The 25,160-nt window shown below is 40.8% G+C and overlaps 1 protein-coding gene across 1 annotated transcript in view; it reads right to left on the reverse strand.

Moving 5' to 3' along the window:
- The window catches only part of ngfra (nerve growth factor receptor a (TNFR superfamily, member 16)), a 38,565-nt gene extending 34,240 nt beyond the window's left edge, over window positions 1-4,325 (reverse strand). Inside the window, exons 1-2 of the mRNA XM_042505853.1 lie at window positions 3,949-4,325; window positions 355-517 (exon numbers count right to left, since the gene is read on the reverse strand). Of these exons, the coding sequence (XP_042361787.1) occupies window positions 355-517; window positions 3,949-3,987 (202 nt within the window). The 5' untranslated portion in view covers window positions 3,988-4,325. The remainder of the gene's footprint in view (window positions 1-354; window positions 518-3,948) is intronic.
- Between the last annotated feature and the right edge of the window lie 20,835 nt (window positions 4,326-25,160).

Genomic DNA, 25,160 nt, shown 5'->3' on the forward strand with positions numbered 1-25,160 from the left:
AAGGTATTTTTCACAACCTGGCAACCCAGAAGTTGTTGGTATTGATAGCCAGTGTGTAAGATTTAGGGGCATCTCTTGGCAGAAAAGATATATCATACTCATAACTTTTTCAGTTAATAATCACCATTGCCACCGTAGTCCTACATGCATGTCACATTTGAGAAGTATCAGTTGGTTGCAATCTGCAACATTACCACTCGATCAATCCTGCACACCAGACTTTTAAACCATTTCTGACAACTTATTAATACTGTATGCCTTATCAGAAATTGCTGTCAGGGTTTCTTTTTGGTTTGATCAAAATGCACAGTGGTTGAAAGTCTTAATATTTAACTTTATGAATGAAATACTCACTGTCCAAACACTGGGCGCAGACAGTCTGCGTGTCGCCGCATGTCTTTATCACTCCCTCTCCAGGTGGACACACCTGGCAGCACTCTCCACTGGTAGTGTACTGACCGGAGTCACAAGGGAGTAGCACTGCTCGCTCCGTCTTAGACGCCGCCGCTAACGCCACCTAGGACAACAATACAGTACATTAGAGCAACTCTTTGACACATATTCAAACACACAGCACACAGCCACTGTGACTTAAACATACACAGCAAAACAAATTGATGAAAATTACTGCCAGGTTTCCAAGCTGTTTCTTAAATCCACCTGCTATCAGGACTCATCATAAATCATGTTGTCTCCACCTGTATTAGACACACTTTGAACAAGTCTAAACTGCCCTAATGGCTCCCCTGAAGGCCCATCAGTTCTAATAGTAAACTCATGACACGCTGCGGCCGAGGCACTTACCATAAAATCATGTGCACACAACATTATACACATGGCCGTCATAATTAGTGTCTAAAGGTGAGAGGAGCTGTAAACGCCGGCCCCTTCTTCTGATCAGCAATGGCACACACACACATACTTGTTCTTCTCTACATATGAGGACTTTTTAATGAGAATAATGCATTTTCTACCACCTTAATCCTAACTTTAACCATCAAAACTGCTTAAATCCACCTCTTAGACTAAGTCTAACTGTAACCCTTATGCTGCATTCACATGAAATCATCGTGAAACAGTTTTGGACGGCAAGGAAAACAAAAAAACTGTTTGAAAAATAGCAGGACAGGGCTGGATTTCCAAAATAAAAGCACCCTGATGGTAACTGGGAGAGCCTGGACAAGGCTATGTTTTTAAGAGAAAAGCCTCCAGATGGTAACATTATCATACCAGAAGGCTCATATAAAGCAGAATTTTCAAAATAAAAGCTCTTAGATTATAATTTAATCTGATTTAACATTTTCTTTATTTTAAACACGAGGCAAGCTGAAAAAAATCATATCTTCAATCTGCTCCACTCTAAAATTCTTCCACTTTTCATGCTTTTATCAAAAATAGAATCATTTTATGTCCATTATTTTATACAATTGTACTGGTAATGTCCATTAGTTGATCGCCCATGTTTTCTTCTTGTGTGTGGGAGCTACATAACGTCCGATTGCAAAGTCAGTCATGGAGGATGTCAGAAAGATTTTACTGTCACCAGTATTCTCTGCCAGGCTCACCTACTTTTATCATCAAACTTGAGAATGATATCCGGTTTGCCATCTGCCTGATTTCATGTGAACACAGCATAACCGCTGGAAAACAAATGCAGTCCTCTGACGGGACCATAACAAAGTCAGGAGCAGGAAAGATGTCCTTACTTTGCAAAAATGTCCTCAGGGTCTAAAATTAAATTTGGTTTTTGTCACTTAGGCGGACATTGCATTGACTTTCCCTAACTTTAGCCAAATAATAGGCCATGATAGTGCAATAAAAGGGTTTAGTTAATGGGGGCCAAATGGGAGATAGCCCACTGCTGTAAAGCAAACCTCTACTCTCACTGGATTCACAGCTGAAGTGATAAAGTTGTTTTTGCATTAGGTAACAGGTCTTTATTTATAACTCTGTACTAACTTGCATTTCACAGATACACATTTTATCACATTACATACCTGCAGCAGGCAGCCATTGCTCTGTAAATACACATGCATTTGCAGTCTCTTTCTTCCAGAAACATAATTATTTGCATGCATGGTTTAAATTTCTCCATCCTGTCTAATTTACTGCCGTTATCACTCTCTTTCTCTCCCTCCTCTCTTGTTGCATTTCCTCACTCTTTCTGATATAAATGCCACGCAGCCCTGCTGGCAAAAGAACTGAGGCTTGTTCCGCTGGTGTGTACGCAACAATGTTAAATAAAAGGAATTTGTATCCAGACGTTTTAGAACAAAGAAAATCATTATACTGAGACACTTTCATGTCCTGTGGCTCTTATTATGTAACAAGCAAAAGCTCATTTCCACTTAATTCACATTTGCTGACACATCAATTCAATCTTTCTCTTCCTCTCTCTCTCATTTGTCCCTCCTCTCCATCTTCTTTCTGCTGTCCCTGCTTTCATTCAGAAACAGATGTACTGAGCAGCCAGCAGCTCTCTCTTATTCTCACTGCTCAACATTTCCCCCTCTCTGTCGTCCCACTTTCTGCTCTCGAGGTGCATTTCTCCTCCTGACTTTACAAACTGTTACCTCAACATTTTGTGCACAGATCTCAGATTGTCTTTGAGCATATCATCAGAATTAAAGTCACGTTTTTGTCTGCAAAAATGAACTCTGGATGGAGTCCAAAACCTCATGAGAGTTCCCTCTCGAATCTGCAGGAGAAGGATTCATGTCCCTGACTGCTGCCTGCGCCAACTCCCTTTTCCTGTGACATCTCCCTGGACAATCACTCAGCTCAAACGCAGATTAATGGCAAAATCAGCGGGAAATTGGTTCACCAGCAGCAGGAAAATGCATCCACACACACACAAATGCAACAACAATACAGTGACCCAGCTGTGATATGCTTGGTTTGTACTCCCCTCAATTTCATGGTCAATTTGAGAGTTTATTTCTAAATTTAATTCTACCAAAGTGCACCCGACCATCGCCACCCTTTAAACCAGCTGTCATAACAGAGTGTACCCCTCACGTCCAGGGCTGTTCACATGATGACTGAGCTGCACGGCCCAATTAGACCAGCTGCTGTGGACATACCAGAGTGCCGGGAGGACGTGCTCTCTCAGCTCTGTGCTCTATCGCCACCGTCCTCCAACTTTTTCACGCTATCAGAAGTGTTTTATGTCAAAAAAGCCAAACAATTTACAGCTCGTCAGATAAAAAATTAATGAATCAATTTACTTTCCATAAGCCGCAGCATCTTTATCTCTTCTTATTTTGATATCCCAATATGAAACTAAAATTAGACGTAAATTACTTGTTCTCATTAATGGTTTTAAAGTTTATCTGCAGACTGCTCCTAGATGCCCAATGTAAGATCTACTAATCCCAGCAAGGCTGTACATTTTTTTTCAAAACCAAAAGGGAGGTGTGTGAGTGTGCATGTAGGGGCGTGTGTGTGTGTGTGTGTGTGTGTGTGTGTGTGTGTGTGTGTGTGTGTGTGTGTCTGTGTCTGTGTGTGTGTGTGTGTGTGTGTAGCTCTGGGGATATAATAGAACCGGGAAATAATATCACATGCAAATCAGCTGTTTAGCAACATGCAGCATGTTTAGTAGGGTATAAAAACGGCACCATGGTCCTTTAATATGACGTTTTTATAGGGAAACACCACAGTACTGATACAGCACACATTAAAACCCTGTTCACAATATTTTAAAAATATCACATGCATCACAAAAGGAATAATAAATGCGATGATTAGCTCTGAAGTCAAGAAAACTCACTACCAAAGTCCCACCAGGATTAGGCTATTAAATGAATATTATTGCTTTTAAAAGTAGTCACACAAATTAAACATGAGTTGTTGTTTTTTTTATCACAAAGTCTCTATAAATAACAGGAAAAAAACGTGCAATCAGAATATTTCAGCCAAGACGCATCAGTTACTGTACAGGCTACTTACCAAAGCGCACAAAATCACCAGCGGTAAGGTAGTAGTCATCCTGCGTCGCCTGCTGGAGTCACACAAACACAGATCTTGTGCAGAGAAGGAAGCGCTATGTGGAGGAGGAGAGCCGCTCAGCGGGAGAGCTCATTTTAATTCCAGCGGCAGCGGATTTTATCAATGAGTCCGCACCATCACGCGCCTGTCCGGGACCTCTGGACCAGAGTCAGATGCGACTCTCGGTGCACCCCTTCAGCAGCAGCAGCACACAAAAACACACAGAGGAGGAGGAGGAGGAGAAGAAGAAGAAGATGAAGAGGAGCAGGAGGATGAGACCGTCCTGTCCGGAGAGCTGCTCAGCTGCAAGTGCACTGCGGAGGAGACGAGAGGAGAGAAGAGAGGGGGCACGTCCAGCCTCCGGTTTATTACCCCTGATACTCCTGCAGTAAGACTATACAACCTGCTCCTCTCTCTCTCTCTCTCTCTCTCTCTCTCTCCCTCTCTCTCTCGCTCTCTCTCTCTCCTTCTCTCTCTCTCCCTCCCTCTCTCTCCTGCTTTAATCGCACGTGAGGTCTGTAAAAGTGACATAAAAATGATTTAATGTCTGACACATTCATCACTTTCTCCACTTCCCCCTCTCACTCTACGCTATATACTATGTGGCCAAAAGTATGTGGACACCTCTACTTTTGTGTGTTTTCAGAGCTGTCTCATGTTTTGGGCTTGTAGCAATACATGAAATCCTAAAGGGACAGTTTACCCCAAAATCAAAAAGTCATATTTTTCCTCTTACCTTTAGCACTATAAATCAGTCTAAATTGTTTTGGTGTGAGTTGATGAGTGTTGGAGATAACGGCTGTGGAGATGTCTGCCCTTTCTCGAATTTATTAAAACTAGATGGCACTTGGCTTGTCGGTCTCAAATCACCAAACATATACATCTGAAAAACTCAACAGCCATGTCTCTTTCTACAAATCATGTTCTGGTGAAGAACTGAAGATAATCCACAGACCTCGTTGTGAGCAGTTTCGTATAGGCATACCTGCCAACAAATGGTGTCCTTCTCAGCTGAGCTGGTGCTTGTTGCACAGTGTTGGGGTTGTTGGCCATATAGATATCTGCTTTCTCAAGAAAATTGTGTGGCAGTAGTTTGGGGAAGACCCTTCTCTTTTTCAATATGACAGTCCCCCCACATACACAAAGATAGCTTCACTAAAAACTTGATCTCCCAATTTGGTGTGGAAGAACTTGACTGGTCTGCACAGAGTCCTGACCTCAACTCCATTCAACACTGTTGAGATTAACTGGTTGTCACAAAATATCAATAGTTGATCAAAGCGCTGCAGCCCATTACATGTTTAACAATTGTCCTTGTCCACATACTTCTGTCCATATGTATATAGTGAATGACACTGCGCTTAAGACTGCAGTCTGTGCCATTGGGCTGGATTGAATTATCTTGACGTGTGTTTCTAATATTTTTTCTTCTCCACATATGTAAATGAGGCAGGCAAAAATATTAGAAACACCTTTCCATGCCTCCCAAACGAGACCACCACAAAGTGCAGCCTCAAAAACGTGGCCTGAAAATTGGGTCACCCACAAACAACTAAAGAAACCTCAAGAACTGCAGGGGTAACAGGTGTTTCTATTTTTCTATTAATCTACTTTTTTTAACCTCATATCCAGTGAATAAGTTGTGCAAAATGCAACTTATAAAACAAACTCAACTTAAATAAACCATGACTTTATGTTTGTGCAAAACAAATGCTTGTATGTCCCAGTTTCTTACTAGTTTCTTACCATCCAACTCTTAACATATTCCCATCAGTCAAATACATTATCATCATGGGCCACAAGAGGGCGACTCAGATGAGTTCATATCAGTAGCAGGTTAACAGTGAAGGATGATGTTGTTCTTCCCCAAATAGACAGACAATTCTCTGAGGGATATGCACCATGAAAAGGCTTTTTTTCACTGATCTCAGGTTACTATCCTACTTTTTCATTACAAACATTTGTTTATTTTTTTAATATTATTGTTATGATTGAATAGTCATTGTTTTTTATGATAGACTGCACTGTATATTGTTTAGCACTAATGTTGCAGAAATGGATATACTATTAGTCTGAAGCACTTTTTCGGAAACCTGCTGAACATGTTGAGGTTTTCATCCATTAAGCTCTGCCTGCTACATCACAAATATTCTTTTTGGTTTTCTTTATCAAGATGATCCTAAATTTGGAGAGACCACTTCAAAACCGCTAATGCACATCTAAGCATTGTAATTGTGTTTGATGCTCATTGAGGTACTTAGCCTTTACACTCAAGGAAAACCAGTGTTGATGGGTATTGATCCAAGACAATGTGATGATGAAGAAGCTGTAGTCATCCAAAAAATATATATATATTTTCGGCTTTATCTGCGTCCAGCCTTTTTCAATCTCCATCTTGTCCAATCCTCCTGACCCCGTTACTTCCACCTTGTTCACACTGATCATCAGCTCAGGGGACGAAGAGGCTGATGCCCCTGAAGCAGCAGCAGCCACAGGGTGATTTAGTTTCACTGTTGTAGATCCAAATGCTCTCCAGTATTGATCTTGGGACACATCAATTCTCCCACTTCCTACATCCTCCTTTGAGATCACCCCTGCAGCACCTCCGACTAACCCCCATTCTGATGACTCTGACAGCACTCCTCTCCATCAATGCAGCCTTCTTTGATATTGAATTCACATGTCGGCTCCTTTAAATCCACTATTTGTTGTCCACAGTGCGTAAAATACCTCCGTAAAAATGTGCAGTTAGTCAATAATGGGCTCCAACTCATCCGTCAAATAGATGCTAATAATTAACATTAACACTCTCCTGTCATGTTGTTGATATTGTTTGATCCCAACAACAGTGTAACAGAGATGTACTACAACTGAAATGGATCCACCCAACAGCCCAAAATAGAAAAATGTCCTCTGAATGAGAGCTCTATTAGTAGTGTTATGGATATTTGGATATGTGCTGACAGCAGTCTTTGGTAGGATACATGTATTTTTCTCTGTACGGATCACATTTCCAGGCGTATGATTGGTCAGCAAAAGGAAGTGTCATGTCAGTCTGCAAGGTCACTAATGAATACAATCTTGATGAAGATGACTTGCCGCTTGGTGGAAGTTGTCGCGGTGAGCAACTCAAGGGCAGCGACATGTAAAATTCAGTGGAACACAGTCTTATTTATTGTGTGGAAACATGTTCTAAAGATCATTTTCACAGCTGACATTTTGCTTGTCACAGTAGGGAAAGCATTGTTGTCACTAACTAGTGATGGTGAGTGTAACAGGGCGCAAGCATGCATGATACAAGGAACCTGAAGTCACAGCAGCTAAATGGAATGCAGTCATCATCAATTTCCCTATTTACACCTGAGCTGCTACTGTAATAAGTCAGTCCATGAAAAGGACCTTTTTACTACTGTTACGCTTTATAGCACCTGGAGGGGATCATGCATTTCTGTGTGCGCGCGTGAGCATGTGCATTCATCTGTCCGTAGTTAATCTCACAACTATTTGAGCAATCACCCTAATATTTTGTTAGCACATTAAAAGTTGCACGCTAAAGGAGCTCTTGTGATTGCAGTGATTTATAATTGTTGAGAAATCTGTTTTATTGACCGTTTTATACTGCCACTGAACAGTGACTCCCCACTTCTGGGCTGAGGGTTTTCCAGAAATCATTTCAGCTATAAACAACAAGCCTTACCTTGTCTATTCCACATTTTGAGAAGTTTTATACAAAAGTTTTGTCTCATTTTAAACTGGAGCATCTGCTGATTAAATCCCTACCTGGTATATCTTGGTATGATCCAGTAAAGTTAGGCTCAATGCAAGATGAATTTGTTCTAGTCTGGGTTTTCTTTGCTGCAGTCTTGACTATTAGGGAGGCAAGAGGGACAGTTCTATCAGGTGCAGCTCTGATGCCTTCATACCACACAAGGAACATTTTCAAATTTAGGCATCTTGCCTGCCTGATTTTGTAGACCTGCAGATTTTGTTGATATGGTCATTTTTGTTGATATTTGTCAGTTCAAGTCAGTTTTATTTATAGAGCCCATTATCACAAAACATGGTTTGCCTCAGAGGGCTTTACAGTGTACGACATCCCTCTGCCCTTAGACCCTCACATCACCCAAGGAAAAACTCCCGAAAAAGAACCCCTGTAACGGGGGGAAAAAAAAGGAAGAAACCTCAGGAAGAGCGGTAGAGGATAGTGAGGGATCCCTCTTCCAGGACGGACAGACGAGCAATAGATGTCGTAAATAGCAAATGAAATACAATCATGGCAAAAAAGGAAAGAGAAAGAGAGAGGGGGAGAGAGGGGGAGAGAGGGGAAGAGAGGCACAGCAATAATAGAAACAGATGCATGTCATATTACAATAACGGTAGGTGTGAAATTAGTAATTGCACTCTATGATGATGTTGAGGGAGATGATAACAGTCTCATGCATATGTTGAAAGGGAGTTGTCCAAAGGCAAGATCACAGCATCGGCGCAACCAGGACCAGACCACATTCAGGGCGAGCGGGGGGCACAGAATCAGTACAGCCACAGCACGAGCACAACCAAAGGCAGGGTCGCGGCATCAGCACAGCTATCACCACGGTCAGGCACAGTCAAGGTTACGGCCAGGATCCAGGAAAACTTGGAAACAAGGGAGCAGGAATGCTCCCGAGAGGCAACAGGATTAGCGTAGTGCAGTTCAACAGACACAGGCTCTGTAATCGCGAGCCCCAGGTAGTGAGAGTACCACATGGCTATCACAGAGCTAAGCTAAGCTTGCAAATGGCAATGCAGTTAACAGACATGCATGATTTCCGATGGCGGCATTGAGAGAAGGAAAGGAGCTCAGCGTATCAGGGGAAGTCCCCCAGCAGGTTAAACCTATGTCAGCCTAACTATGGGCTGGTCCAGGCAGCCTGAGCCAGCCCTAATTATAAGCTTTATCAAAGAGGAAAGTCTTAAGTCTACCCTTAAAAGTTGAAACGGTGTCTGCCTCCCTGACCGAAAATGGAAGATGGTTCCATAGGAGAGGAGCGTGGTAGCTGAATGCTCTGGTTCCTAACCTACTTTTGGAAATTTTGGGAACCACAAGTAACCCTGCATTTTCAGAGCGCAGTGATCTTGAGGGTTGGTAAGGAACTATGAGCTGTGACAGATAGGACGGAGCCTGACCATTTAGAGCTTTGTAAGTATGGAGGAGGATTTTAAATTCAATCCTGGATTTCACAGGGAGCCAGTGCAGAGAAGCTAAAACAGGAGAAATATGATCCCTTTTCTTGCTTCCCGTTAAAACACGAGCAGCAGCGTTCTGCACCAGTTGGAGAGACCTAAGAGATTTGTTGGGGCAACCAAATAATAGGGAATTACAGTAATCCAGCCTAGAGGTGACAAATGCATGTACTAATTTTTCAGCATCTGTTTGGGACAGGATATGTCTAATTTTTGCGATGTTACGCAAGTGAAAGAAAGCCGTCCTTGAAGTTTGTTTTATATGGGAGGCAAAGGATAAATCCTGGTCAAATAAAACTCCGTGGTTCCTTACAGTTGTGCTAGAGGCCAAGGTAATGCCATCTAGAGAAATTACATTGTTGGAAAAGGAGCTTCTGAGGTGTTTTGGGCCAAGAACAATAACTTCAGTTTTGTCTGAATTCAACATCAGGAAATTACGGCTCATCCAGGCTTTTACATCCTTAAGACATGTTTGAAGTCTAGATAGCTGATCAGTTTCATCTGGTTTCATAGATAGATATAATTGCGTATCATCAGCATAACAATGGAAATTTAAGGAATGTTTTCTAATTATGTTGCCTAGAGGAAGCATATATAAAGTGAAAAGGATTGGTCCAAGCACCGAACCTTGTGGCACTCCAAAGCAGACCTTTGTATGTGCGGAGGGTTGATCATTGATGTGAACAAATTGGGAACGATCTGATAAGTATGACTTAAACCAGGCTAGTGACGTTCCTTTAAGGCCAATTGAGGTTTCAAGTCTGTGCAGTAAGATTTGATGGTCAATGGTGTCAAATGCAGCACTGAGATCTAAAAGGATTAAAACAGAGATCAGACCCGTGTCAGAAGCGATAAATAAGTCGTTATTAATTTTTACTAGTGCCGTCTCTGTGCTATGATGAACTCTGAAGCCTGACTGAAAGTCCTCGAATAAACTGTTGTCTTGGAGAAAGTCACAGAGCTGATGAGCAACCACTCTCTCAAGGGTTTTACAAATAAAGGGGAGATTTGATATCGGTCTATAGTTAGCTAAAATCTCAGGCTCGAGAGTGGGCTTCTTTAGAAGAGGTTTAATGACAGCTACTTTAAAAGACTGGGGTACATAGCCTGTTAATAAAGACGCATTGATTATATCTAATAAAAAGTTGTCTAATAAAGGCAAAACTTCCTTAAGGAGCTTAGTTGGGATGGGGTCTAGCAGGCATGTTGATGCTTCTATCATGAGTAAGTAAGCAGACTGTGTAGTTAAATGATTGATGATCCTTTTTTTGTCTATTTTTAGTAGTGCTTATTGTTATTTCCTACTTTAGGAAAAAAAGTTGAGAAAATGTGTTTGGAGGTAAATGACTCTCTTTAAGGTTGAGGGGTCTTTGTTGTCATGGTGATAATAATAAACAAACAAAACAGGAAACAAATAGCAGTCTCCTGTGGTGAAGTTCTTTGTTTTGTTGACTCATCCATCCACCCCTGCTTGGCCCATGCAGACTTTGTTACTTTGTAACCCAACTTCCTCCTTTGCTCCTTTATAACTCCCACAGTCACTAAACATGTCTTTTTGGGTGCTTGCTAAATCAAAGCAAAAATTCAATCTCTTTTTCATGAGAAATTAGGTTTTTTGGTTGCGTTTTGCGTTCTTAAAAACCTGTGAATACAGTAAAACTCCTGTGCATTTTTTAGTCAGAGTTTGGTTGGATGTTGAAATGCCTGCAGATACTGTAAGCATTTGGACAGGGACACAATGTTGTGGCTGAGTGCTGCAGGACATTGGATTTGAAATCAAACTAAGACTGATGTTAAAATAAGAACTCAGCTTTAAGGGTCTTTGAAGGTGTTTATATGCCTGCTGAATGAACAATGTAGGAATTGTAGCTCTTTGTATACATATTCTTTCTCATTTTTGAGTTCGAATCATATATTGTTATTCCTGTATTGGTGCTAACGGCTTTAAATTAAAGTTGAAAGTCATGTATTTAACCACAGTCGTTTCATTTTGGCTCCAATATGTTGCGGAGTACAGAGCCAAAATAATAGAAATTGGATCACTCTCTGTAGTAGTTATGAAGTGTTTCTCTAATTGGTCCCAATAAAACCCCTAAAACATCACATTTGCATTTCGAGGAACTTGTGGTTTTATTGCCTGTTTTTTGCAGACTGGCTGTTTGGCCAGGTTGAGCTTGAATGTTAGAGAAAAAAATGGGGGCTATGCATGTAAAGAGCAGAAATGATCCACCTCATCAATCACTTCTCGGCTATTGTTTTTATCCTAATTGCTGGAGTTAGACAAATAACGTCCAGGTTACACACACTTTGTTGAAAACGTGTCTTGAGATCTTAATAAAACTGGTGGAGTTTTCAAACTGGAGGAAGGTCTTTCTCAGGGCTTATAAAATACAGATGTTGTGCTGTTTAGACACAGAAAAGTCCAGTCAAGACAAGCGGCTCCAGTTCGACCCTGGTGTGATGTTTCAACCACACAGTGATTTCTTATCTTCATATCATTGGGGCGACAGATTTGGGTTGATGTAAGCATTGCATGGCCACTGTATAAAGTTATGGCCCAGCATGCATTGAGGGAGCTGCTCCGAGGGACGTATTGAGACCAGAGGGTGGACACCATGTGTTTTAAACACTCTGCCAAGTAGGGGATAGGACGTCACCTGTGACTGGTTATGCATCTAAAAACAAGAATTATAGCTCCCATTCGAAACAGAGGAGGAGATGCATTCACCCTTCACAAATCGTTTGCAAATATAAACCACAAAAACTACACGCTGAAAGCTGGAGCCGAGCCAGAGCTGCGGGGGGACATACACTTTTCTCCTGGCAGGCTGTCTTTACGCTGTCATATTCATGGTTTTGGTTTTTTCTCCTTGGTTAACTTTAACTCTGAAAGATTGCCCACGTCCAGAATGTTAAGATCAAATATCAGAAGTTCAAAGAGGAGAATAAAAATGGATTTTTAAGCAGATGATCCCATCAGAGTCATTTAACTGGCCTTTAAACAGCATCATTACAGGAACCAGAGAGCTTTTCTTTCAGAAATATCCCCATATATTATATATATTTATGTAAAACAGATACCGTAAATGCCAACTGATCTTTTTCATGTCAGAATTCCTGGTTTATTTTTTACCCTAAACTGGCTCAAGCTGTAATCAATGGGTTTGAATATTTGGTAGTTGCTTCTCCTTCCTGTGGCTTCCCTACATTTAACATCTCCCGCTGATATATTTATTCTGCCAGTAATTTCAGGCTGTGTTACATGTTCTGAGACACACGACTGAGCTTTTTATACCAGCTCTTCTCACTCTGAGCAGCACTAAGTGAATTACAGAAGCATAAATTAACTTCCTGCTAATTACAGTAGGTGATTAATGACTTCCACTGTGTTTAGAACCTCTGAAAGGGATTAACTTGATTTTTTTTTGTATGTTTTTTTCATAAGGAGGGTGTGTTTCTGTGTTTGGGAAACAAACTACCCCCCTGGGCAATGCGCTGCAGTGACTCATGTTTACTGTGCATTTTTACAAAGCCAGATTTTTCTCTCTGACTTCAAGAGAAATTTATTGGAAACACTGCCGTGCACAAAATCAAAGCAGAGAGTCAAAATTCAAGACTTTTCATCATGCCGTTTCCCTCTCATCTGTTGTTCTTGGATGTTCAAAGCTTTGTTTTCAGCCATATACTGCCAATGTACATACCATAGTGAAGGAGTAAGGGAGCTGACCCGCAGCCAACAGCTCATGAGGGACGCCAAGTTGGAGGCAGACATTAGTACACAGTAGAATTACCAACACAACAGTTCATATAAATTACACAAACTCCTGAGTGGATACCAAGAAACTAACAAGGAATAAATAAGGAAAGAATGCTAATTAACAAAAAGTACCAAGTAGCTACTGATCTAATCTGAATTAAGGACTATATACAGTGGTCGAACATGGGAACAGACTACAAAAATACTAAGTAATGAAGAAGTGTGCATAATTAATACTTAATCAGCATCAACATATTAACATTAATGTGCTTTATATATGATGATTACTTTTTTAGCCATTCTAGTGGATAGCTCTAATTGGTCTAGTCAGTAGATGTATTTTTAGGTCAGGAAATCAGGTTCCTAGTAACGTATCAACGTGTGATATCCCACAAATTGGCACCCCATAAATGACATTACATACTTAACATAAAGTGACGTACTTCAGATAAGGTAATGGAGGTTAGATTAAGGCAAGTGTATTTAGTGTGGTTAGTTTATGAAAAGAAGCATGGTGTTGATGTACCTTAAAATTCACTCACAGTTTACATGGTTCCAAACACCAGTCAGAAAGTCCCGTGTTTTGTGAACAGTCCACCACCCAACCGACCTCCTTATAGGACTGCTCTCTTCTTTGCTTACTTATAAAGTCCATATTGGCAAGGTAAAGCATTTCATACTTGATTGTCTTGATTAGGATTCAAATGACAGCAAAATATTGCATGGGACTAGTGTAAAGTGGGCATGTCTATTAAGGGAAAACTCATGGGTACCCACAGAATCCATTTTCATTCAGATATCTTGCCGTCAAAGGCCAAGGGATCCCTTTGAAATGACCATACCGTTTTTACATGGCCAAAATTTAGCCTAAATTAGGAGCATTATTCAGCCCCTTTCCTGAGAAGCTAGCATGACTTGGTTGACACGCTAGCTTCTCTGGACTGGATTCCTTTCATCTTCTAGTTTCATATGATACCAGTATCACCACTCAAGTGTAAAACTCAGCCTGGTGCAGCCTCTTAAAGTCAGAATGTCAATTGGCGATTAACATGATTAAAAAAAACTTTAACGCGTTATGTATGGACCTTAATCCCAGCTTTTAACCATTGTGGATGCAGTTTGAGATTCATGTCAATAATTTTACAGACGTCTCTTTTGTAATGGTGGTCTATGGGGAAGATGCTTTTGGGGCTGCAAAACTGCTGCAATACTGCAAGTGGCCACTAGGAAAAATTAGAAGCAAAGTTGGTAATGTGTGCTAGCAGTGTAGCCCTAAAATATTAATGTTGGTCTATCTGTAGCCCCACCACTTCTGTTCAAACTTAGATAACTCAACGACTGTTTGATGATATTAATGTTCCTCAGAGGATGATCCCTAGAATCTGGTGAGTCCCTGACATATATTTTAGTACCTTTGTGAGGTTGACATTTGTGGTTTTGAGGGAAATGTCTTGGCAAATATTTGATGGGTTGCTATATACTCTTGGTACAGACACTCATGCGCCTATGAGGATGAATAGTAATAACTCTGATGTTTCCTTTACTTTTTATCTAGCACCATCATGAGGTCAAAATTTCAGTCTATCCAATAGTTTGGTTTGTGACCAAATAACTTCCTAACATTCAGCCTCAGTACTTTGTGTTTAGTGCTTATTAGCACATGGCAGCAAAATGGTAAACATTGTATCTCCCAAACATCAGCATGTAACTTTATCAGCATTGTCATTGTGAGCCTGTTAGCGTACTGACATTAGGATTTAACTCAAAGCGCCTCAGGTCCTGAGTACAGCCTCAGAGAGCTGCTGGCATGGCTTTGGATTTTTTTAGTCTTGCTGCCTCCCTTGTGTCATACATTCCCAGTAACAAGCCTAACACTCCTCCTGACCAATGGCATATGTGGTCATTATGAAGACCATGGCTTATTTTCCATCTTGATACAGTAAAATTGGTGCTCTGGGGCTGAGCGAGCTCGTTAAAAGTCTGGTTTTGATGATACACAATATGTATCTCTTTCTGTGTATTTGTTCCTGAATATATTTATTAGACATGACTTTTTTCAACAATTTAGGCAAGAGTAAAAAAATGTATTTACTCCAGCACAACTGCACACCAGATCTCCAGAGGTTGTTCTCTTATTACGCATGCGATAAGCGAGTGTTTTGGAGCAAACGACACATCTTGCATCCAGTTTTCTGAGTGTGAAATGCACCATTTGCTCCAAAAGACTCACTTATCTCATGTAGGAATAAAAAATAACTCCCAGACATCTGGTGCACGGTGAGATTTCAACTTGTCAAACAATAATACTATAATCAATTTTAAACACATGCCACCAGATATGCAAATGCTGACCACAATTGGCAATTGCCCGGCCACCATAATAACTGTAATAAGAAACATTTTTTTGGTAGGCTATTCATATAACTTCCTTCTTCCTGGACAGATACTCAGGCTTTTGTGCACTCAATGGTAAAGTATTATCAGCTGACATTTAAATTGCAGTCCCTGAGTAAGCGCCTCCTCCATCAGAGTGGTTCCTGTGACCCTGATGTGCAGGATGACCATTTCTGTCAGAAAAGCTATATATCCTGACAGAGTGGGTGGATTTTCTGCAGACCCCAGAGGACTCATGTTCTGCACTCCCTCTGTGTCCCAGACTGTCACAGGATGCTGCAGAGGTGCAGTGAAGCATCAGACTCAGTGTCATATTGCTGACCTGATACTCACAGACACTAAACACAAAACCTTTCATACCTGGCAAAACCAGACAGAGACATACAGGGGAGGGGGTTTGTCATCGAGCAGGTGCACTGTCGCACTCCTGCGCTGCCATAAAAAAAGCAGTTAATGCTCTTCCTGTTTCTGTCTCCACATGACTGGTGGTCAGAGCGTGCTTCACCCTCAGATCCCCTGCTGTCGCGGTGTGGTGGAAAGGTAGCAGCACCAGGTTGTAAAACATGTGACCCCTCACAATAGGTGACCCTTGTGTACCTGGGAACCAGAAGCTGAAAGGTACAGAAGAAGAAAAACAGGTGATGCCCAGGAAACTTGCAAACTTGACATTTTACTACCACACAAAAAATGTCCATCTCAATAACTTTCATCTCATGATTTTTTAAATTAGTATTATTATTATTATTTCTCGTAGTACAAGAGGATTTTTTTTCTTTGTAGGAGTAGTTTTGGATTAACTGAGAGTAGGAGTAATGTGTCCGTCCAGAAACAATGTACTGACTCTTCAGAATAATCACAGACCTCACTGTGAACAGTTGGACCTACTTTCTATGGAGGAAATAGTCCCTTTGTTGACAGTGAAGTCTGTGTATTATCCAGAGTAACCAAGATATTTGTTCTGGAAAGGTAAGCTCCTGTTGAGTTTTTCCAATTTCATTTTTCAATCCTTTGATCAACCACAAACAAAATCCAATTTACTTTTTTCCACACTGTGTCGGAGTAGCAGCATAGAGATATAGATCTCCCAAAACCTGATAGAAGATAAAACAGAAACTGTCTGTATGGCTAGATAAAGGCTTTATGTTACATCTGTAAGGAGAAATATGCATTTTTCTATACTGTGGTGAACTGCCCATTTAACACTCAAATATAAAACATAGTAATCATTGACTAGAATAACAGCCTCATGGTTGTATGCCTCAACCAACCACTCATGTTGCAATTTACATCCGTTGCTGTCCAGACTTATGTGAAGACCTAAAAGGAATTTAATAAATAGTATTAGGTGTATTTTTGGCAAAACGAAAGTGATCACTATATTGACATGCTTAATTGCAGTGAGAAACAAGCTGTCTCTGCTTAGAGAATATTTTTACTGAGGATTACAGAGGAATCGTGGGGTGCAACAACAATCGACTGAAGCTCAATATCGGCTAAACCAATAAGCATGTCGTGGACTACCAGCAAAACAGGACAGAACACAGAGTTATAGCTATGACAGCAGACAATGCTTCAAATATGGATGTTGCTACAAAAAAGCTACAACTTAAAAACGTATATGCTTTAAACACGTCTTCAACCCATCAGCACAGAGGATCTATAAAATCAGCACGGTTCATTGACATTAATGTCACCAATTCAGTATTACCAAATGTTGCCCCTTCTGTTCCTGAGATATGATGCTGAATAATGACCAGAAAAGTGTTTTTGCTGAACATTATGATGTCACAGTGCAGTTGACCTTTGACTTTTTGGATTTAAAATGCCATCAATGTATCATATTAGCCATTTGTGTGAAATTTTAAAATTTGCCAATGGATTCTTGAGTTAAGGCTAAAAATACATTTTGTGAGGTCACGGTCACGGTTGGCAACCCAATCGCCAGAAAAAATGTTCACTGTGAACGTTTCTGCAAACCACAGATATGTTACTTTTGTAGATTTTTATTGGATATGTTGAAACTTTACATTTCTCGGCAAAGCTATGGTGAAGTTTGGGGTTCAGTTAAGGCACGAAAAACACTTAGTAATGTTGGGAAAAAGATTATGATTTGGCTTAAAACACACAGAATTGGTGCCACACCAGTGGAAACATAACAAAGGGTCGCTAAAAACAGCCAGTAATGCTGGTGTCAAACAGTGGTCTGCAGCTTGGCAGGCGCCTCACCTAGGTGACATGCCATCCACCATTCCTCCCACCTACCAATGACAAAAGTCAGCTTGTATATGACATCACTTTAGAAATGCTGATATGATACACAAACATGCAAATGAAATGTATTCTCTGTTTGCAGAAATATACAATGCATAAACATAAAATGCCTTACTGGGCTGTGGACTGACAGACAAACAACCAAGAAACATAGTAGCTGCAGCAACAGCTGTTGCCTACGTCAAGACTTAAAATTGTTCAGTTTTAGGGGCTATGTAGACGTTGCTCTGCTGCACTGCAGCTGGACCGGGAGTAGCTTCAAATATAATGCTAATTTCCATTTGCAGTAAACAGAGAGGATCATATAAACAGATCATCTGCACCAATAATTTGATTGAATGTTTAAAATGCTAATGTGACTTTTACCTTTCACACAAAAAATGGTTGCAGTCAGTTGTGCAAGCTGTAGACTGACTGATAGTGTTCAGGGGACCAGATGATGTTTTGTTGCTTTTTTAATTTTTTTCTCTTCTGCTGTATATTATCCATTTTTGATATTCCCATCCTTTTTATTATCCTGAGGGGATATGTTAAATTGAATTGTCATATTTTATTGTGTAATGATCCAAGTTATAGCCTTAATCATTTTGTTCCTCTTCAAAACGACAATAAAGACATGTTTATAAAGTGCTTTTGAGAGCATCCGGTAAGCCAGTAAGTAATAGCACGATTTCTTTATCTGTCTCCCACTCCTATACTCGCAGTGAGGCGAAGCACTGCTTCAGATAAGACCATTTATGATCCACTGCAATCGAGAAAAGTAGTTATCTGCTTTTCTTAGCAGCTTTTCTCCGTCCTCTTCATGGTGATGCTTCAGCTAACCACTATAATCAGCCAAATGGATGAGCTGCTTCACTCAAGGTGGCGCTGATGGAATATTGATGGTGTGATTTTAAACCTTGATGTCTTTCCAGACATTATTCCCTGCCCTCTGAGTGCATCTAGCACCTCGGCAGATAAATGTGCTGCTTCCTTGGCATCAATCAGGAGAGCCATTGTTATGATGCACAAATTGTGATTCAAATATATTCAACTTTAAGGGATTGCAATTATATTCTTGCTTGTTTGTTCAAATAGAAGAAGCAGAACATCTGCATAATGCCCCTGCAGGCAGGGACATTTACATTTCACTTGCTTTGCATGCATTGTCTCACACAGGGACAACGTCCTGGCATCAAAGGAGTTTTAACGTCTGTGAATGAGACAGGACATTGTTGTTTTAGGCTTTCTTTGGTCTATATGAGCATCCTGGGATCGTAAAGGCCACCGCTGCTTTACTTCTGAAGCACCTGGAACATCATGTGGAAGGAGACAAGAGAGGGGATGCCGGAGAGAAATCAAAACAAATGAAAAGAGGTGTTAAGAGCAAAGAGAAAAAGAGATAGTGGTTAAAAAAAAAGGCAAGCCGTCGACCGAGAGTAGCCCAAGGATGAGTATTGACAGCAGGGCACAGAGAGGAGAGTAATACGATTAGCTGGTTGGACAGTATTGAATAGCAATCATAGATAACCTGATCCTCTTCCTCTACCTTCCTCCAAGCATCCTTTACTTCCAAAATGTGATCTTCCTGAGCTCTGGACTTCCACAAACAGCTCAATACTATTAAATAAAAACTAATGAAGGCTTTAATTCAGATGCATAGTCACTTTTTTGTGCGTTTCCTCATCTTGTTTGAAGTTTATTGCTGCATTTATTACTAGGTGCATTTGTGTATAATGTGTGTTTGGTTTGTAGTCATGTTGTGTTCACGTCCCATCATGCTTTTCGTCTCATTGGCAGTGATCAAAGGCCGTAACCTTGTTCAGTTGGGTCACGTTTACTCAACCAGCATACATGTCTGGCTGCTAATGTCCTGGAAATCCTCAACACAGACACAAAATAAACTTTTGCTCTGTGTGTGTGTGTGTGTGTGTGTGTGCACGCGCGCGTGCGCGACCATATATTGTTTTTATTGCATTTCCAATCTTTCTCAGCCCTAAACATGAAATCTGTATTCATTCGCCTGGTTTTCTTCCTTGTTCTTGTTTTTTTCCCATTATCTCGATCTCCAGTAAGCGCCATCACACATCTCTCTTCACACAACATGCATCCCAATAACCTCCTTCACATCACTTTATGTTGTTGTCATTCCAGCCACAAAGGCTCAGGCTTCTCCACTCAACCATACATTTTCTTCCTCGGGGGTGGGGGCCTGCAGTATCGTATAGATATACAGACAATTAAAGTCAGCCATCCAAATATAATGTTAAAGATTGTTTCAATGCCAGGATAAATTCATGGATCCTGCCATGTATAAAATAACCGCTATTAGCATGACAGTATACCACAAATAAACACATGCACATTGTGGCCAGTAAATCACTGGATCCCACGCTTTTTGGCTTGTGACTGTTATGACTCTTTGTCACATTGTGAGAAACCATGTTGGGATAAAGTTCAACCATGAAGTTATTTTCCCTTCAGATGCTGTTTCATTTGAATACATTTGGAGGCATAAAGTAGGAAAATGGTCCAGTGTTTTACAAGAAAACTGAGAATTAAAACAAGGCTAGAAGCCATGTTAGCAGCTGGGTCTTTTTCTGAACCTAACCTGTGCTTTTCTTGACTGTGCTGGCACTGGTTGCGGCGTCGTGGAAGGTCAACAGCAGACGCAGGAGGATTCCTAGAGTGTACCTTGTAGACATGAAAGTCCACTGACAATATGTGACAACTTGGGGTGAGAACAAGTTAGATATAACTATGCAACTTGTGTTATCATTCAATCATTTGTCTCTCCCCACTGACTATCATACATATTTTTTCCAAAATAAGTTCCCATGGTGGTCTATCAAAAGGGGAGGGACTTCACCTCTCTATAGCTGAGACTTGTGTCATCAGTTTTGCAAGTAATTGGTCCAAAATAAGCATGTGAGTGGAGCGGGAGCAAGGCGGGAGCATGAGTTGAAGGATTCTGGATGGATCTCAGAGCGGAATTTTTTGGAGCATGGCCTCGTCTCCCGTTCAGATTTGTGTACTCTTTCCTCCAAAGCTCGCCCAACCCAGATTTTGTATGTGTTTTGCACACACATTATTTTTGTCAAAAATCAGCTGCTGGGAGCTTTTGGCACCATCTGCAGTTTGGAAAACACTCCTCTGTACACACTAAAAGTTAAAAAAAAAAAAAAAAATGACATAAAAAATGTTGTGTGTTCAGAGACCAAACCATGTTTCCACACTACTCATGATTTGCTGTCACACTGCAGTCCTGCACACTGATACTGGACGTGTTATAGAAGCTCAGATGTTTATATTCTGTATGACATATACCTTATTTAAGTGCTTCTGACATAATGCAGTGATGAAACGCTGTGAAAGCATTCTGCCTCGCTGGCCATGGTCGGGAGCTAAATGTCTGAAGGTGAAATGGACTTCAGGGTCAAACCACAAACCCAGTAAGCCTCCACTGATTTACAGGGGGCTCTGCTCTCATCCCTCTCTGTAATAGCTCTTGCAATAGCCACTTGCAGAGCAGATGGCATCTAAATTTTTAACATACAACTGTGTTGCTTTTCCTCTTTTGTGGTCTCCAGTCGCAGGGTTAATGATTTAACGAGTGGGACCTTCTGAGAAACAGAAACATATTCAAAATGGACCTGGAATTCGGTCCACTGGTGTGCAGTTATTTCCCTTAATTGTTTCCTGAACTTTGCCCTTGAGGTTTTCCCTGACCCGGCATATCCTGATGGGGCTCAATGACAGACGTGGATTTGGGGAAGATGGAAGAGGGGTCAGTCCTGCATGTGTGTGAATGTGTGCGTGTGCTGGTCCAGTCCAGGTGCCAGCAAAGCCAAATGTATCTCATTTACTTCTGACACACACTCCTCCATCACCTCCGCACTTGAAGCCTGGACTTATTCAGACTATTTCTAAACCGTTCAGTGAAATTGTTCCCACAGGTTGAGTGTGATGTTGTAATGAGGTCTCAACGAGGCCAGAGGCTCCCATATTAATGCCGTATGTTTCCTTCATTGATAATATTCTGGAACCAGAGCTAAAGACTTGAGACTTAGGTCAATAAAACAACGACTTGACGTGGACTTGGCTGCTGTGAGGTTGATTCATAGAGACTTGATTTACATCCATCTTTCTGGTCATGTATTTTCCATTGCACGGTAGCTCAGAAGTCTTTCATAGTGTAGGTCCGTCCTCCAGCTCCAGAGGCTCTCTCATCTGTCCGTAAAAACTGTAAAGAAAAAACTTTGAGGTCTCAGGTCTCTTTTGGCTGAGTTAGATTAGCAGAATAAAAAAGAACATTATTTACATATACAGTTGTTTCTAGAGGGATTTAAGAGCAGATGTGTGGGCTTTAGATTTCCATTTGACTCAAACTTATATGAGGACTTAGATTTGACTGTTGTAAAGGTTTCAGTGTGCTTTATACTATCTATTTCTTTGTGTATTCTAGGCTGCTGTAGAACAACATGGTGGACTCAATGGAAGTTGACCCACTCCATATGTAGATATAAATGGCTCATTGAAAAATAGTTAACACAAAACAATTCTTAACAATTTTTTGGGGGTAAAAAACTAACCCCCTCTCAGTCGCACCTTACCTGTGAACTCTATGTTCCTTTATTACTGTAAAATTGTACATACAGACATATTTTATTCTTATTGTATTTTTGTCTATAACAGTCACACACGCCACACAACATACATACACACAAACATACACACACACACATACAAACATACACACACACACCTTACAATACACACACACGCACAGACAAACATACACACCACATGCACACACACACGCCACACGGACTTTCAAGCTGTGAAATTGTTTTTAAGCACAATTACCTCCTTTACATGCACCTTATTTAAAGGTTTCAGTGTGCTTTATACTTTATTCACCTATATACTGTATATACACAAATATTTAAATTATCTTTATTTTGATTTCTATTTTTTCTCTCCTTCTTACTTTCATCTTGACCTTATTGCTTGTCATGCTGCTCTGTGTGCCTTGAATTGCCCCCTGGGGACAAATAAAGTTTTTTGAATTGAATTGAATTAATGAAAACATATTTATGAATATATGTACATATGTATATACCATTTCTGCCAACAATGTCCCTAAATCATGCCTTAAAACCTTTAAGGCATGTATGATGTTGTGCTGTGTTTGTATTCATTAAAGAATGAGATCGTTTTGTGATTTTTTTTAAAGAGAGAGAAGAAAAGAGAGCTTGACAGAGAAGTTTAAGCCCTGCCTATTTGTTCTGTGTCAAGTGAGCGTAATTGCTGATTTCAGAACGTAAAAATAACTGTCAGATACAGACCCTTGATTCTGATGTCGAAGAGGTGAGGTGGATGATCTGAGAAACAGTTTGAAGCATACTTATCATATTTGAAGACAAGAACATTCAAGTTTCAAGTTTATACTTGATCCTGAACCCTTACAGACTAACATTTTAAAAGCACTTAATCTCAACTGTGCAAAGGAACACGTTTACCAGCGCTTTTAAATTGAAAAGGTTTTAGGAGTTTCAGTTTCATTCTGAGACCGAAAAGACTTGCAGACGACTTGTAAATTACTTAAGCAGAGTTTTGGACTTCCCCTTAAGGACTTGAGTGGGCCAAGACTCGACCCAGAAGACCTTGGAACACCTCTCTCAAAAAATAATTCTAATTTTTTTTTAAAAAGAACCTGTGAGAGTTGACTAGGATTTGTTATGAATTGCTCAAAACTTGAGCTTGATTTGGACACTTTTCCAAAACACTTAAAAAATGTTGTTGGTATAAATGTGAAATTGACACTCAGAGCCTAAAGAGGAAAAACATTTTACGCTTAGGAAGAATAATCCCTTGAAAACCCTCCATGCCCAGACTCCCTGTGGCATCACCAAAGCTTCTTTCTGCTGTTTATCACAGCTTTGACCTAAATTAAATTGCAGCCTCAGTGATTGGGACTAAACTTCCCAAAACCTTGAATCACACAACTGTAATCACTGGGTACTGTACTCTGTGTTTTAGTCCTGAAGTTTGTGTTAAGTCAGTATCTCTGTGAGGTCATGATGCAGACTTTCTTTATGAGCTGGAAAACGTAGAAAAGTTCAGTCCTCCCGCTGAGGTGCACTGGTCGACACTGTACCGTGTCCCAGACATCACCCCCCGGGGGACGTCATCGTATCAGAGCATGAAGGGAAGTGGACGATGGATGAATTCTTTACATCAGGTCTAAATCATCCCGTCTCCATACATGTTCCCAGCCTCTGCCCATCTCCCTGCCTGGTTTTCTTTTTCCACCTGGAAAAATAGCAGGCAGTGAAACGTGATACAGGGCGGCGGGTGGGGGGGTCGTGCCGGTCACTGCTCTGTCCCACTAATGGAGATGGATGTGGGCTCAGAATTGTCTTCCGAACAGCCTCCATGACGGAGAGAGAGAGAGAGGAGATCCATTTCTCCTGCGCTTCCTCCCTGGCTGCACAACTCCCTTAATAAGAGGGGGGGTGAGTACTCACGACTTGATTTGAGAGAAGGAGGGGAGACCGCGGGATGAAGAACTGCAGAGGGAATGGGATGGCAGACAGAAAGACATGTGGGGAGACAGAAAAGAGAAAATGGGATGGGAGAAAATGAGCAGCAGGAGAATAGAGTGGAGGAATGACATGTTGACAACGGAGGAAGATAGATGATAAGACAGCAGGGAGAGGGGATCGAAGGAGTAATGATACACAAAGAGGTATAATGCAAAGAGAGAAAGCACCAAGATGAAGACTGACAAAGATAAATAGACTATGATTGCCTACAACTCACTCTGCTATTATGCCTCCAGTTAGTCCATCCTCCAAAATGTCTCAGTCCCTTTCCTGTATCCCCACAGCTGAGACTTCTCCTGTCTTTTATTGCAGTTATCACAACATTTTGGGAGCTTAAGGGCTAAAGAGTTATTTGTCAACAACAGTGTGGATGATAAGAGGCAAGAAAAGGAAACTTCGCTTGTAAAGCAAGAGGTGAAGTGCATTTAAAGCTGAACTACAAGGTTTTTTTCTTAAAATACTTCTGTTCTAATCAGTCAGATAATGAGAGAGAATATCCAGTCGAAAGTAAATTATACCTCAAAAAGTGTCCGTCTTTGGTAACGTATATTTACCTGGCACAAATACAAATTCTCATGGCAAGACAAAATTATTGTTCTTTAAGTTCAAATGATGATGTATTAACAGATTAATGTGACATTTTGACATTCATGGTCCACAGATGAAGAATCCTAGTTTGGTGATTCCTTGACTTTTCTTCTGGTTCCTCTGGCTTCTGAGGTTGACATTCAGGATTTCGTGCAACATGATCTCATCCTTACTCATCGTATTTTGCCACTGGGGCAGAAGCCTCAGGTGTGACTAAAGTGATGTTAAGGGCAGCCTTTTGCATTGTATCATGATGCAGAAGGGGTTGCAATAAGGAGCTATTAACTCATTGAGTGCCATTGACGTATATATACGTCAAAGTGTGTTTTCGGCGGCTGGCACAAGGGGGCACT

Source organism: Plectropomus leopardus, chromosome 17, assembly GCF_008729295.1.
Source record: "Plectropomus leopardus isolate mb chromosome 17, YSFRI_Pleo_2.0, whole genome shotgun sequence".
Lineage (NCBI taxonomy): Eukaryota > Metazoa > Chordata > Actinopteri > Perciformes > Serranidae > Plectropomus > Plectropomus leopardus.